The 12981-nt window shown below is 42.0% G+C and overlaps 1 protein-coding gene across 2 annotated transcripts in view; it reads left to right on the top strand.

Annotated features, from left to right (window-relative positions):
* Bend6 (BEN domain containing 6) overlaps nt 1-12414 on the top strand; it is a 49434-nt gene extending 37020 nt beyond the window's left edge. The window contains exons 4-7 of one of the 2 annotated variants that reach the window (XM_050134693.1): nt 2350-2570; nt 4118-4310; nt 5159-5295; nt 10973-12414. In XM_050134693.1, coding sequence (XP_049990650.1) covers nt 2350-2570; nt 4118-4310; nt 5159-5286 — 542 coding nt within the window. In that variant the 3' untranslated portion in view covers nt 5287-5295; nt 10973-12414. Of the gene's footprint in view, nt 1-2349; nt 2571-4117; nt 4311-5158; nt 5296-10972 lie in introns of those variants that run through there. The other variant, XM_050134695.1, reaches the window with a different exon arrangement.
* The last annotated feature ends 567 nt before the right edge of the window (nt 12415-12981 follow it).

Raw genomic sequence — 12981 nt, forward strand, 5'->3', positions numbered from 1 at the left:
ATGAAAAAAAAGGGAAAAAAATTGGGTAGGCTGTTGCTTACCTGTAAATCCCAACACTTGGAAAATTGAGACAAGAAAACCAGGAGTTCCAGTTTAGCTCTGTAAACGGACATTTCCGGTCCCAACCACCCAGCCCCTAATAACCAACTCAGAGACTTAATACGAATTATAAATGGTCGACCAACATAGTATGAGTGAGTCCTGGTTTCTGTAGTTACTCCAGGTTGTTATATTCACATATAGAAACCACAAATAAGAGTAAACATGTGACTTATGTTTACTGCTAATGCTTCTGGCAATGCCTGTCAGCAGTTCGATCCCTCATTTGTTGAATTTTGGATTTCTTATGTATAGGACTTTTTTTTAAAATTTGTAAAAGTAGTGATCCTATGAACAATTGAAAACTGGGTCATGGATCTGAACAGAAAGTTCTCAAAAGAAGAAATAAAAGTGTCTAGGAAATGTAAAAAAAAAAATTTAAAAATGGTCTACCAATAGCTCAGGCTTACATTTTAATTAACCCATATTTTTTATTTACCCTGTGCCACATGGCAGAACCTTTATTAATGTTCATCCTGCTCCTTCTGCCCTTCTTCCTCCTAGCATTCTCAGTTTGGCTTCCCCTGCCTAACCTCTTCCTGCCCAGGCATAAGCCAGTGAGCCTGTTTATTACACCAATCACAGTGACATTATGCCTACAGTATACAGAAGGACTATTCTATAAGCATCAGCTACCTAGTAAGCATGAGGCCAGTCAGGGCTGCATGAGACCCTGTATCATAACAAAGCGAAACAACAAAACCACTAGTATCCCATGCTCAGATGTAGAGGGATCCTCTTACCCTTTCGCCTGCCGGCTACCAGGCGGAGAGGGCAGGAGGCAGTAGCAGCAGCAGATAACTTTATACCAGCCTATGAGCATGAGCAGAGACATCTCTCCAGGAGACAGACTTCTGGTGAACCAGTTCCATTTTATTCCAGAGTATAAGGAATATATAGGATTGGGGATCCTGGGCACAAACCCTAGTTTGCATTAAGTGGCAGACTCCTACCACAAGGCTTTGTACGTGGCAGAGGCAGCAGCAGCAGCAGGGTCCCATCAAAATGCCTAGAGCACTTGCGTAATTACCGTGTGAGTCACCAGGGGAAGAGTGTTTGCAGGGAACTATGTTGAGGGTCACCCTTGAGATAAGTCAAGCTTCCTAGCCTCCTCATCCAGATAAGACAGGGTAGAAAGCAGGAAGCTTCGCTGGGGAGGGAAGGAGTTCTGTGTTGTTGAGCTTAAACAAAGCTACCAGGCTGTGGTAGACTGCGACCTCTACCAGCCAGAGATGGCTTCCAACAGCCTGACACATATTTATGAAAGAAATTCAAAAAAATCAAGAATCAAACACACATATATTTAACCTCATAAGAATTATAGTTGAAAGTGTACTAAACTGGGACATTCAAGGAAAAGGGCTTCTATGACTGATGAATGCATAATAATTTATCAATAGGTAAGTTTATCAATAGATAAGTTGATTATTCATCACAGAATACAAACTGCAGAGTAGTGTAATGTTAGTTAGCAAGAGAAGTAACCAATTATTTATGCACACAGTGTGAATGAATTTTAGGGTATTATGCAGAGCAAAAGATTAAAATGCAAAATAGAGGGTATGTGTTTGAAGCTGCTTATGTTGACTTCTAGAACAAACAAAGCTTGTCTATGTCTAAAGAAGTGGGCACCTCGGACACAAGGAGTTTTCCTACAAGTTCATGAGGAACCCTCAGGCTCGAACTCATCCCCTTCACTTAACTCCTTTCTCCTTTTGACTACGTAAATTCAACTTCAAAATCAATGTGTTCTGAGTAGGGCTAACAAAATGGCCAAAACGTTCACCTGCCAACCTTAACTGGAAGGAGAGCTGGGCTACAATGCTGTATGCCAGTCTCTGCCTCCCCAGTGCTGGGATTAAAGGTATGTGTCATCACCACCACTACCAGACTGAAACATCGTTTTTAATTCAAAGTGACGCATAAACATTCAAATATAGCCAACATTTTGAAACTTTTTACCAAGAAGATTGTAACAAAAAGTTAAATGTGGGGACTGGAGAGATGGTTCAGAGGTTAAGAGCACTGGCTGCTCTTCCAAAGGCCCTGAGTTCAATTCCCAGCGAACAAATGGTGGCTCACAACCATCTATAGTGAGAACTGGTGCCCTCTTCTGGAGTGTAGGCATATATGCAGGCAGAACACTATGTATATGTGCCTAAACACCTTTGCAGTACACACACTGAAAAGCATGAAAATGTCACTGCTATTAATGTGCTTGTGAAATGCTGCTTTCTCTTGCTGTTTCAGTGTTGCCGCAGGCAGTCACCCAGTTTGAAGAACTGGTTGCGGTGGCAGAGACCCTGCTTAAAGGTGGGGGAGTGGCGTCCACACCTGCATCTACTCTCTGGAGATCAACCAACAACTCCTCCCCAGACTCTTTTGCCTCTCTATGCAGTAATTCCAATTCTAGTTCCAGCTCCCCAAGTTCCCTGAAGGCTGAGGAGGAGCAGCCTCCTGGTGAGAAGCAGGTTGGTTGGAATACCTCCCCCTGGGTCTCTGAAGACAGCTGAGCACAAAAGCCAAAGAAGGGTGAAGTGGTGGGCGCTCATCGCAGTAAGTCTAGGCAAAGTTAGGTCCTGATCATTAGATCCCTATTATAAAGAATCTTTTTATTTTAACAGTGAGAGTTAATATTTGTGAAACAGACACCGAATTTAGAAATTTAAAAGCAAATATTGGGGGCCGGGCGATGGTGGCACACGCCTTTAATCCCAGCACTCGGGAGGCAGAGGCAGGCGGATCTCTGGGAGTTCGAGACCAGCCTGGTCTACAGAGNCCACAGAGAAACCCTGTCTCGAAAAACCAAAAAAAAAAAAAAAAAAAGCAAATATTGGGAATAAACGCAGCTCTTGAACTATAAATTCTTGCATTGGTTATAGAAGTAGACTTTCACATTAAAGGCGAAACTCTGTATCACAGAGACAACTGTGGGCCTCTGTATACCTCATTTCCACAGCTATTTACATTTTCCCTGATCCAGAAACGGGAAGTAAAAATGTAAAACTTTTGGTAAAATCAGGAATAAGCCTAAGAAAATAGCTCTGCCAAGGTAGTACTGAATGGGTAGTCTAATATCAGAGCATCTGAATCTTTGTATATAACTTCCTGTTGCCATACAACAGATTACCACAAATTACTGATTTCACAGACATGAATTTATGTTCTCTGGATCCAATACAGGGCTCACTGGTGTGAATCAGTATGCAAGCAGGAACATTCTTTATGGGAGATACTGAGGGGTCTGGTTCCTACTTATTTGCGTCATTGTTATAGAATTTGGTTTCTAGTGTTTTTAGAAATGAATTTCCCACTTCCTTCCTGGCTGCAGATTGGTCATCCCCATTTCTAAAACCCCTAATGCCTGGCTTAGGGCTCCATCCACCAGCTCACTTCACCCTGGGCTCAGGGCTCCATCCACCAGCTCACTTCACCCTGGGCTCAGGGCTCCACCCACCGGCTCACTTCACCCTGGGCTCAGGGCTCCACCCACCAGCTCACAGTCAAGCCCCGCACTTCACATTTTCCCTCCTGTCTCTTTTCTTATTTTGCTTCTCTCTTCTACCCCCATCATCAGCTTTTAAGTTCTCACTGAGCCAACCTGACTGATCCAGAATAATCTTCCATCTCAAAATGCTTAACTTTCACTATGTTTGTACGTTTTCAGTGGGGTAACATATCCACAGGAACCAGGGCTTAGAAGGGTGCATGTTCTGAGAGCCATGACTCTCCAAACATAAGTACGAAGCTTTGAGGATAGGGTTGTTCTTAAGACATCACATTTAGATGGACCAAGAAAAATTCACATATATTCCAAGCAGATACCTCATAAAGGATAACAGATATTTCAAATGTTACTATTTCCTCCAACTAAAATGTAAAATATATACTAAAAGTGCAAAATGCCACTTTAAAGAGCGCTGATGTTTTATGGTATGTCTTAATTCGTATTGTTGTTTCTCCGGGTATCATCTCTTTTCTCTTTTTCTAATCTCGGTTATCATTTCTTATTTTTTAGTTCAAGATTGAAAACTGGCAGATTGCACGTTGTAATAAGAGCAAGCCTCAGAAATTTATTAACGATTTAATGCAAGTTCTTTACACAACTGAATACATGGCCACACACAGTCTGACTGGGGCAAAATCCTCTACTTCAAGAGACAAAGTTGTAAAACCAGCTATGAATCAGAATGAAGTTCAAGAAATCATAGGTGATAATTTGATTGCATTGATTTTCACATGACGGGTTTTTTTTTCATTAAAATGGTTATTAAATCTGGGTGTGGTGGTGCATCCTTGTCATCTCAACACTTGAGAAGTGGAGGTGGAGGGACCAGGAGTTTGACATCGTTCTGGGTGCATAGCAGAGTCAGGAGCCAGCTGAGGCTGCCTGAGCCCTTATCTCAAAAAGAAAAGAAGAAATCGTTGTCAAACTAAAAGTAAAGTGTCTATAACTGAGAAGTTCAAGTTAATAAAATTCAAAGCTTCAGAAAGTTGCAGCTTTACTATTTTAAAATTTCAGGAACAACTTGTATTTCTTTCTTAGTTATATCCCCCATATATTGTTTGTTCCTAGAAAGAGATCATTTTAACCGCATAGCTTTCAAATTAGTGAACCACCTTAAAAAACAATGATCTACCTTTTCCAGGTTTTGATTTGGCTTGGTTTTGCAAGCATCAAAAAAATTTAGAACATCTCTGACCAAGCTCTTGATGGGCCATTTCTTAGTTAACAAGTGATCAACTTATTTTGACTAACGTTAGAAGAGAATAGAAATCAGTCCACGACACTCAGAGCATAAAGCATGCAGTCCATAGCAATCAGGAGAGTTACAACTGAATGATGTCATAGGAAGACATGCATATATAGTGTGTTTACAGTGTCAACTTCCCGTTAGCTTTGGCTGTGCTTCCAAAGCCTGGGTGCATCCATCTGCTTAAACATGCCTGACAATTCGGGCTACGTCTGTAAATCGGAGACAGAACCATGCTTTACCTCAGTTCATAGGCTGCAAACCCCTCAGAAAATGATCTCGCATGCCGCTGTGATCTTTTGCAGGAATAACGAAGCAGGTGTTTCCCAGAGCAGATGACATTGCCATCCGAAGGATGATAGGACAGAAACTCAATAACTGCACCAAGAAGCCGAATGTGGGCAGAACTCTTAACTCTCAGGATATTAAGTAGACCCTAATGGTACGTCTTTCGAATGCTCATGCGTCTCAACATAACAAAGTCTGTTCTGCAGTTATCTGTGGGCTGGCATTTTCCAGACGCTCAGCTAGGGGGACACTGGTGGCCTGTGAGATGCTACTAGGTACCCCCGTGAGTGTGAGGAGAACTGGGGAAGGGGCTAAATTTGGGAAGTGCTGAGTTCTGTCAGAAAACTGTCTCTTTCTCTGACCAAACCTCTAATATCATTGGCATGGGTATTGGTAAATGAAAATCATTTGTTATAATTCAATGTGTTTTTTTTTTTTTTTCAAAAGTCAGGCATTGCCGTCTGCAAACATGTGAAGTGGAATTTTGGCCACTTCAGTTTCACAGTGAATGATTGTATATTTCTATTCGACGTGCCCCCAAAGGGCCATGAGTTAAAGGCCTTGTCTCCTGGTTGGTGCTTTGGGGAGATGTTAGGAACTCTGGAAGTCTGGGCCTCATGGGAGGTCTCCTGGTTATTGAGGCATGAAAGAGACCCTGGTCTCTTTCTCTTACCTTTTGCGCCCTCCTTCCGTGAGTTACTTCACCACACTCTCTCCGTGGTGCTGGGCCTTACCACAGGCCCGGGAACAGCAGGCCCATCAATCGTGGGCTGAAATCCCCACAACCGAGAGACAAAATGGACCTTTCCTCCCCTTAAATTGATTGTCCCAGATAGTTGTCGTAGTAACTGATACACGTCCACTGTTTTCATGGGAAACTTGTGCAGATCAAACACACACACTTGTACTATTCCTGGTTTCTTTGACTCACGGAGGTGTGTAGAGCCAACAGCATAGTAAGGGTCATGTGAGATTGAGACAGAAAAGTCCCCGCCCCTTTTTACATCTGTTTACTTTGCCTGCACACACACGTGCACATGACCCCATGTGCCACCACAATGCAGCTGCGAAGGTCAGAGTTCTCTCCTGTCACAGTCTGGGTTCTGGGGATTGAACTCAGTCCATTTGGTTTACAGCAAGTGTCTTTACCTAATGAATCGTCTCGCCATCCTAACCCCATTTTTCAAATCCTCTATTTTCATCGTGGGCAGTTCTGGGGATTGAACCCAGGCTCTGCATTTGCTAGGCAAGTGCTATACCACTGATGTAATCCTCAACTTTCAACTTTTCTGCTGTCTTTGACTTTTGTTTTGCCTGCTCTTTGCCTAAATGCTCCCTTTTATGTGACTTTGCCTGTCTTCATTCCTCATGACTGTATTTCACAAAAGTTATGGAACTCCATGTACTGCAGTAGTTCCGTCTCCTGCCCATGGCCATCACCCCTTCATCCTAGAGTGTCTTCTTTCTACATTCTGGCACAATAAGGCCAACTCTGGTAACAGTAAGCTTTCTTTCCCCTAAAAATAGGCAAAAAAAAAAAAAACAAAATTAAAAAGTCCTAGATGTAAAAGCAGCAGTAGAAGGTATGTCTTTAAGCTCACACACACTGCTAGGTTACCTTGAAGATTACAGCACGTGAAGATATTTGTTTCCTTCTAATCCCTTGAGTGTTTATAACTTTAACCACATGGTGAATTTTATCTCTTACTGTGAAATTATTGCTTATGCCTGCCCCAGAAAGTCTCATATTGACCTCAGGATGCTTAGTGTCTTATTGTTATGAAGAGACACCATGACCCTGACAACTCTTATAAAGAAAAACAATTAATTGGGGCTGGCTTACAGTTCAGAGGTTTAGTCCAACATCGTCATGGCAAGAAGCATGGCGGCATGCAGGCAGACATGGTGCTGGAGAAGGAGCTGAGAGTTCTACATCCTGATCCACAGGCAGCAGCAGGAGACTGCCACACCAGGTCTAGCTTGAGCACATAAGACCTCAAAGCCTGCCTCCACCATGACACTCTTCCTCCAACAAGGCCATACCTCCTAATAGTGCCACTCCCTATGAGAAACACTTGAGTCTGAGGGGGCTATTCCTATTCAAACCATGACACCTGGTCTCTGGTGTATAACGACCATGTTTCTTCGATTGCTACATAGCCAGCTCTTCAAGTTCATACAGCTCTCTTGTTGAGCACATTATTATATTTCAGAATTCCATATAGTATCACAATGCCCCCATTCTATGTGTTTTAATACCATAAGCTGCCAAGCAAAGACACAACAGACATCTCTGCCTGTAGCGGCCACCAAAGGGAATGAGTGTCAGAAGATTTTTAGGTCAGTTTTGCTTGTCCTTGCCAATAGCAGTGTGATTAAATCACCTTTATCTGTATTAATTCAAATCAAACCAAAGGAGCAAGACATAGTAGTTTATGCCTGTAATCCAACAAACAAAAGACTCTTGAGTTTTAGGCTAGCCTGAGCTACATAGTGCTAGATTATGCTGGCCTTTAAGGCAAGACTTTGCCTCATCAAAATTGAAATAGATGGCACTTGTTGTTTGATAAACAAAATCTGTCCGTTTGCCTCATGGGTCTGGACCTGTGTGTGTGCATGTATGCATATAGTCATGATTGCATTCATTCTATCAGTTCTGTTCCTCTAGGAAACCCTAACACAATGACTTTGCTAGCATTCTTGTCAACAGAGAGATGCAGATGTCTGTTAGGCGCCCCCAGAGCCTAACAGCCTGCCATTCTCTTTGTGTGGCTGTGTCTGGCTCAGGATGTAATTGGTTAATGTGATTTTGAAAGCACAGCTACTTTCCAGCCAAGTTGCCTTTCTTTGAGAGAAGAGCTAAACCCAGTCTTCCTTTTGAAAAACCAGTTTGTTCTCATCCCTTGAGTGCCCTCTAGTGGCGTACATGAACATTGCTAAGAGCTCGCAGATACTCGATCTTATAAAAGGCCTTTTCCTAGTTCTTCGGGTTTGTGTCTCAAGTGAGCTAAAGGTTTAATTTATAAGGTTTGAAGATTCCTGGGCTATCACTTCTGTACCGTCTAAAGGCCAAAGAGCCTTCTTCTGAAATCCTCAACGATGTCTGTCTCTTGCAGAATATTTCTTATGCTTCTGCTATAAAAATGATTTCATACAATGTTGTTTAAACAGAGAGTCTAAGGATATTTTGTCCTCTTGCTCCCATCAGAGGATGTTTTGAAGTGTCTGGAGGTCATTTGGCTTTCACATTTGGGTACCACTAATGGCATTTAGCAGCGAGCAGTGCCACCAAACAGCCTACAACTCATACGAAAGCCTCACGCCCCCTCCTCCCAGCATAGATCCACCCACATCATCATTGTTGGTTTTGTTTTGTTTTGTTTTTGAGATAGGATATCTCTGTGTGGCCCTGGCTATCCTGGAACCCATTCTGTAGACCAGGCTGGCCTCGAATTCACAGAGATCCAATAGCCTCTGCATCCTGAGTGCTGGGGTTAAAGATGTGGGACGTTAGGTTACCACTCAGCATGGTATGCTAATTTTGTAGCCTGCTACTTTGCTGAAAGTGTTTATCAGCTGTAGAAGTTGCCTGGTGGAACTTTTAGGGTCACTAATGTATACTGTCATACAATCTGCAAATAAAGATACTTTGTTTTCCTCCTTAACCTATTGTATCCCCTTGAGCTCCTTTGGTTGTCCTATTGCTAAAGCTAAGATTCCAAGTACTAAATTGACTAGGTATGGAGAGAGAGGATTATGTCAATTTCAGCCCTGTTTGATTGTTCTCTTGCTATCTTCTCTTCTTGGGTGTGATTTCTTCTTTTTGCCCTAGAGTTTTCAATTGTGCTGTTAAGTTACTAGCATGATCTCTCACCCACCTTTTAACGTAGACACTTAGTGCAATGGAAGCCCCTCTTCAAGCCACCTTCATCGTGTCCCATAAGTTTGAGCATGCTGTGTTTTCATTTCCACTCAATTTAGAAAGTCTAATTTTTTTCCTAATTTCTGTCTTGATCCATTTTCATTCAGTAGAAAGTTGTTCAGTTTCCATGAGTTTGTAAGCTTTCTGTTTTTTTCTATTGTTTCCCAACTTTAATCCGTAGTGGTCAGATAGAATGCATTCAATTGTCTTGTATCTGTTGTGTCCAAGTATGTGGTCAGTTTTGGAAAAAGTCTCCTGAGCTGCTGAGAAGAAGGTATGTTATTTTGTGTTTGGGTGAAATAGTCTGTAAATATCTGTTAGGTCCATTGGCTATATTGTGTCAGCGCCATCATTTTTCTGTTCAGTTTTTGTCTGGATGACCTGTGTATTAGCAAGAGCGAGGTACTGATGTCATTATCAACATTGGGGGATCAATATGTGATTTATGCTGTACTAGTGTTTTGGGGTTTTTTTACACCCCACAATGCCCTGTGTATTGTTTTTTCCCATCTTTTTTGATTATATCTGTTTTGAAGTCTACTTTGTCAGCGTTGAAATGGCTATGATAAACTTGCTTCTTAGGTCCATTGACTTGGAGTATCTTTTCCCAGCCTTTACCCTGAGGTAGTGTCTCTCCATGATGTTGAGCTTGTTTCTTGGATGCAGCAGAAGATGAATCCTGTTTTCACATTCATTCTGTTCGTCTGTGTCTTTTTACTGGGGAATTGAGCTCACTGATCTTGAAAGATAGCAATGGCCAATGATTGCTGGTTTTCTGTTATTTACACATGCGGTTTGAAGGTCTTTTTCATGCACTTCGGCTATGTTGGAGTAGTCGGGGCCTGCTGTGGTAGGATTACTGACCTGTAGTTAAGACTGCTGTTCTGGCTGTAATGGATTTTACTAGGGGCTAGGCATCCGGGTTTGGGATGATTGTAATTCTAGATACTGATATCTGGTCTTGTCTTTGTAGGGTGATTGTTTTGATCCTTGGTTTTGGTTGCCCCTTCTCGTTCTTAGGGGAGTCTGGTGACTGTGGGTTTCCTGATAGTAAATGCTTCTAGGATCCTGCCAGGTATGGCCTCTGGGGGCTCTGGTTAGAATGTGTTTCTCCTGTTGGGAGCTAACATTTAGGAATAGAGAGGATGAGCTGAAAGAGCCTAAAGGAGTCCCCAGGGGGGAAAGCCGGGTGTGCCAGGATCTGTTTAGTCCCCTGTGAGTGGGAGTAAAGAATGAAGAGAGCCTGCTAGGGAGCTGGGAATTAGACTTGAGGGGGATGGGGGTTGGATTGGAGGAGAGGAGGGAGAGTGAAGACCTGAAAATGGTCGCCTGCTTCCCTGGCAGAGGCCAGCAGGTCCTCAGGGAAGGCCCCCGGGGACTTGGAGTGTGACACAGAGGGATGGAGCTGTGAGGGGGGCTATTAGGAGAAGATCTGTATGATCTGCTGGAGATGGGGGCAGAGAGGAGGGGGAGGCCACAGGGGACGGTCTGCTGCAGAGCTGGGGGTGAGACTGGGGGCTGGATTTGAAGTGGCGTAGGGGGTGAGGGTCTGAGGATCGCCTACCTGCTTTCTTCTCTTCTGGGTTTTGAATCAGGGAAACCAGGTTTGGAGAACTGGTAGCCGCCATTAAGCAACCAATAAACATTACTTTAAAATGTTATACAGAATTGTTGGTGACTTTTTGAAATGCTTCATTGGTATAGGGGATTCATTTTACCATGTTTTAAAATTTAGCTAATACAATTTAATCACCTCAAATAAAAATGAATTTAAAATATTTGAGTGTTTTCTACGCTGGAATTCCTCTAAGTAAACTATAAAACAATTCACAGTACATCTCAATAACAATAATTCTTGTCTTTAACCCAAATTTGCACCTCTTTGAAATTTGCTTTTTTATGACTACAGGTATCTTAAAATAAAGCATGTTTGGTTTTACGTCAACCATTGGATTTTGCTGGAGAATCTGAGACACATCAGAGACCGGCTGTATGGCGTCTGTAGAACCCATGGCCTTCCTGGTGGAGCAAAAGACTGGCCGAAGAAGCTGCATGCAGAGTCCATACTAATTGCTAGCGATGCATCAATCCAGAGAATGTCTGTCAAACACGCATGCAATATGGTTTCCTTGGAAATACACATTTCTCGCAGCCCCAAATACTTCCCTGTACAACTAACGTAAGATAATATAAGCTCTTATTGTAGCAACAAAAGCATCTACCCTCCAGATGGGTCAACGTCCTCCACAAACAGCGTGCATTATCACCATCGGTGATTCCCCATGATGCTGTTTGTTTGCTTTTTGGATGTAGCAAGCACGTTGAGTGGAAATGCAATTGAAATAATACATTTACAAATACAAAAGGAGCAACGTGAGCCGAAGTGATGATAACCGCATCTAACCAAGTGATGATGATGTAACATTAAGGTGAATAGGATTATGGGAAAAAAAAACAAAAACATAAAAATCTTTTCAATATTAAGTTGTCCGAACACAATCCTAAAAGCCCCAAATCCCATTTTTGTTTGTTAAAATGATGCACCAAATTTTATAATAGACTCTTAGTCTGTGAAGCAGACATAACTCCCAATATTCGTTGTCCAACGTGTACTAGTTACAGATTGTAATGTTAAACAACAATATTACCTAAAGTACACTTCACATGTTTGATCAGCTGTGATGCTAAACTGCTTGATTTTAACATGTTTATTTCCACTCTAACAGAAGGGAAGTGAATTGGAAAAAAAATACTGCTTTAATAATGGCACAGGAAAAAATGTCATTTTGTAAATCAACAAAAGATAAAATATTCTTCAGAGACTTTTCACTTGATGGCAGATCACCTGACTACTTTGCAATATGAAACTATATTTTTTTCCTTCCTTCCTTCCTTCCTTTCTTCCTCCCTCTCTCCCTCCCTCACTCTCTCTTTCTCTCACTTTTTCTTTCTTTTTCTTATTTTTTTCTTCCAAAGCAGGTTTCTCTGTGTAGGTCTGGCTATTCTGGAACAAACTGTAGGTCAGGATGGCCTTGAACTCAGAGATCTGCCTGCCTCTGCCTCCCAAAAGCTGGGATTGAAGGTGTGTGCCACCATGCCCGGTGAGACTCTGCTTCTTGAGTGTGTAAAGTGATGCTGAAGCTTAGAGAGGGGGACCCCTAAAATGCAGCGCACCCAGGAAGTACTCGGTAAAGGGTGCTTGATAACCGTGCAGTCATACAGAACAGTTATTCTCAATGAAATAAATTATGCAACATTTGCTACTTTTAATTAAATAAAATTTAACTCCATTGAAAACTATTGCACTTTTTATTGTTCTTTTTGTTTCATAAGGTATTATATTCAGGGCAAACAAATTTTACTCTTTTAACCTCTCTTAGCCCTCAGAGTATAAGTTGTCTGATGCAATGCTCTGAATAAAGTTGGCTATTGCATGAGATTTCAGTCCACATCATTTATTGGCTCCATCCTTCCAGGTCCCACCACCTCTAGAGTGATAAATGTAAGTGATACCCAAACAGGAAGATGGCATAGTCGGGACGCTCACAGGGGGAGGTGAGTGAGAATACCGGGGCAGAAACCAGGGAAGGCTTTGCCTTATATCAAGATTCTGCGTCATTTTTTAAAGGAAGAAGGAACACAAGTATCCCAACTATTAGATTGCTTGCAAGTTATTTATAATTACATTACAATCCCTGGCTTCCAGAAGAAGGAACTTTAGATAAAGAAGTATGAGACAGTATCCGAAAAAAAAAAATATTGAAAAGGCAGATGAAGAAGGGGTGGGGGATCCCTGTTCAATTTTTAGTCATTTGGCCATTAATTAGGACTGTTACCAGAAGTACTTAAGGAAGATAAAAAGAATATTAATCATGAGTAAGAGATAATTAATTCCTTGTATGACTATAAACTGGGTGA

This window comes from Alexandromys fortis, unplaced genomic scaffold (genome assembly GCF_014885135.2).
Source record: "Alexandromys fortis isolate MF-2015 unplaced genomic scaffold, M_Fortis_MF-2015_v1.1 scaffold_20, whole genome shotgun sequence".
In the NCBI taxonomy this organism is placed as follows: domain Eukaryota; kingdom Metazoa; phylum Chordata; class Mammalia; order Rodentia; family Cricetidae; genus Alexandromys; species Alexandromys fortis.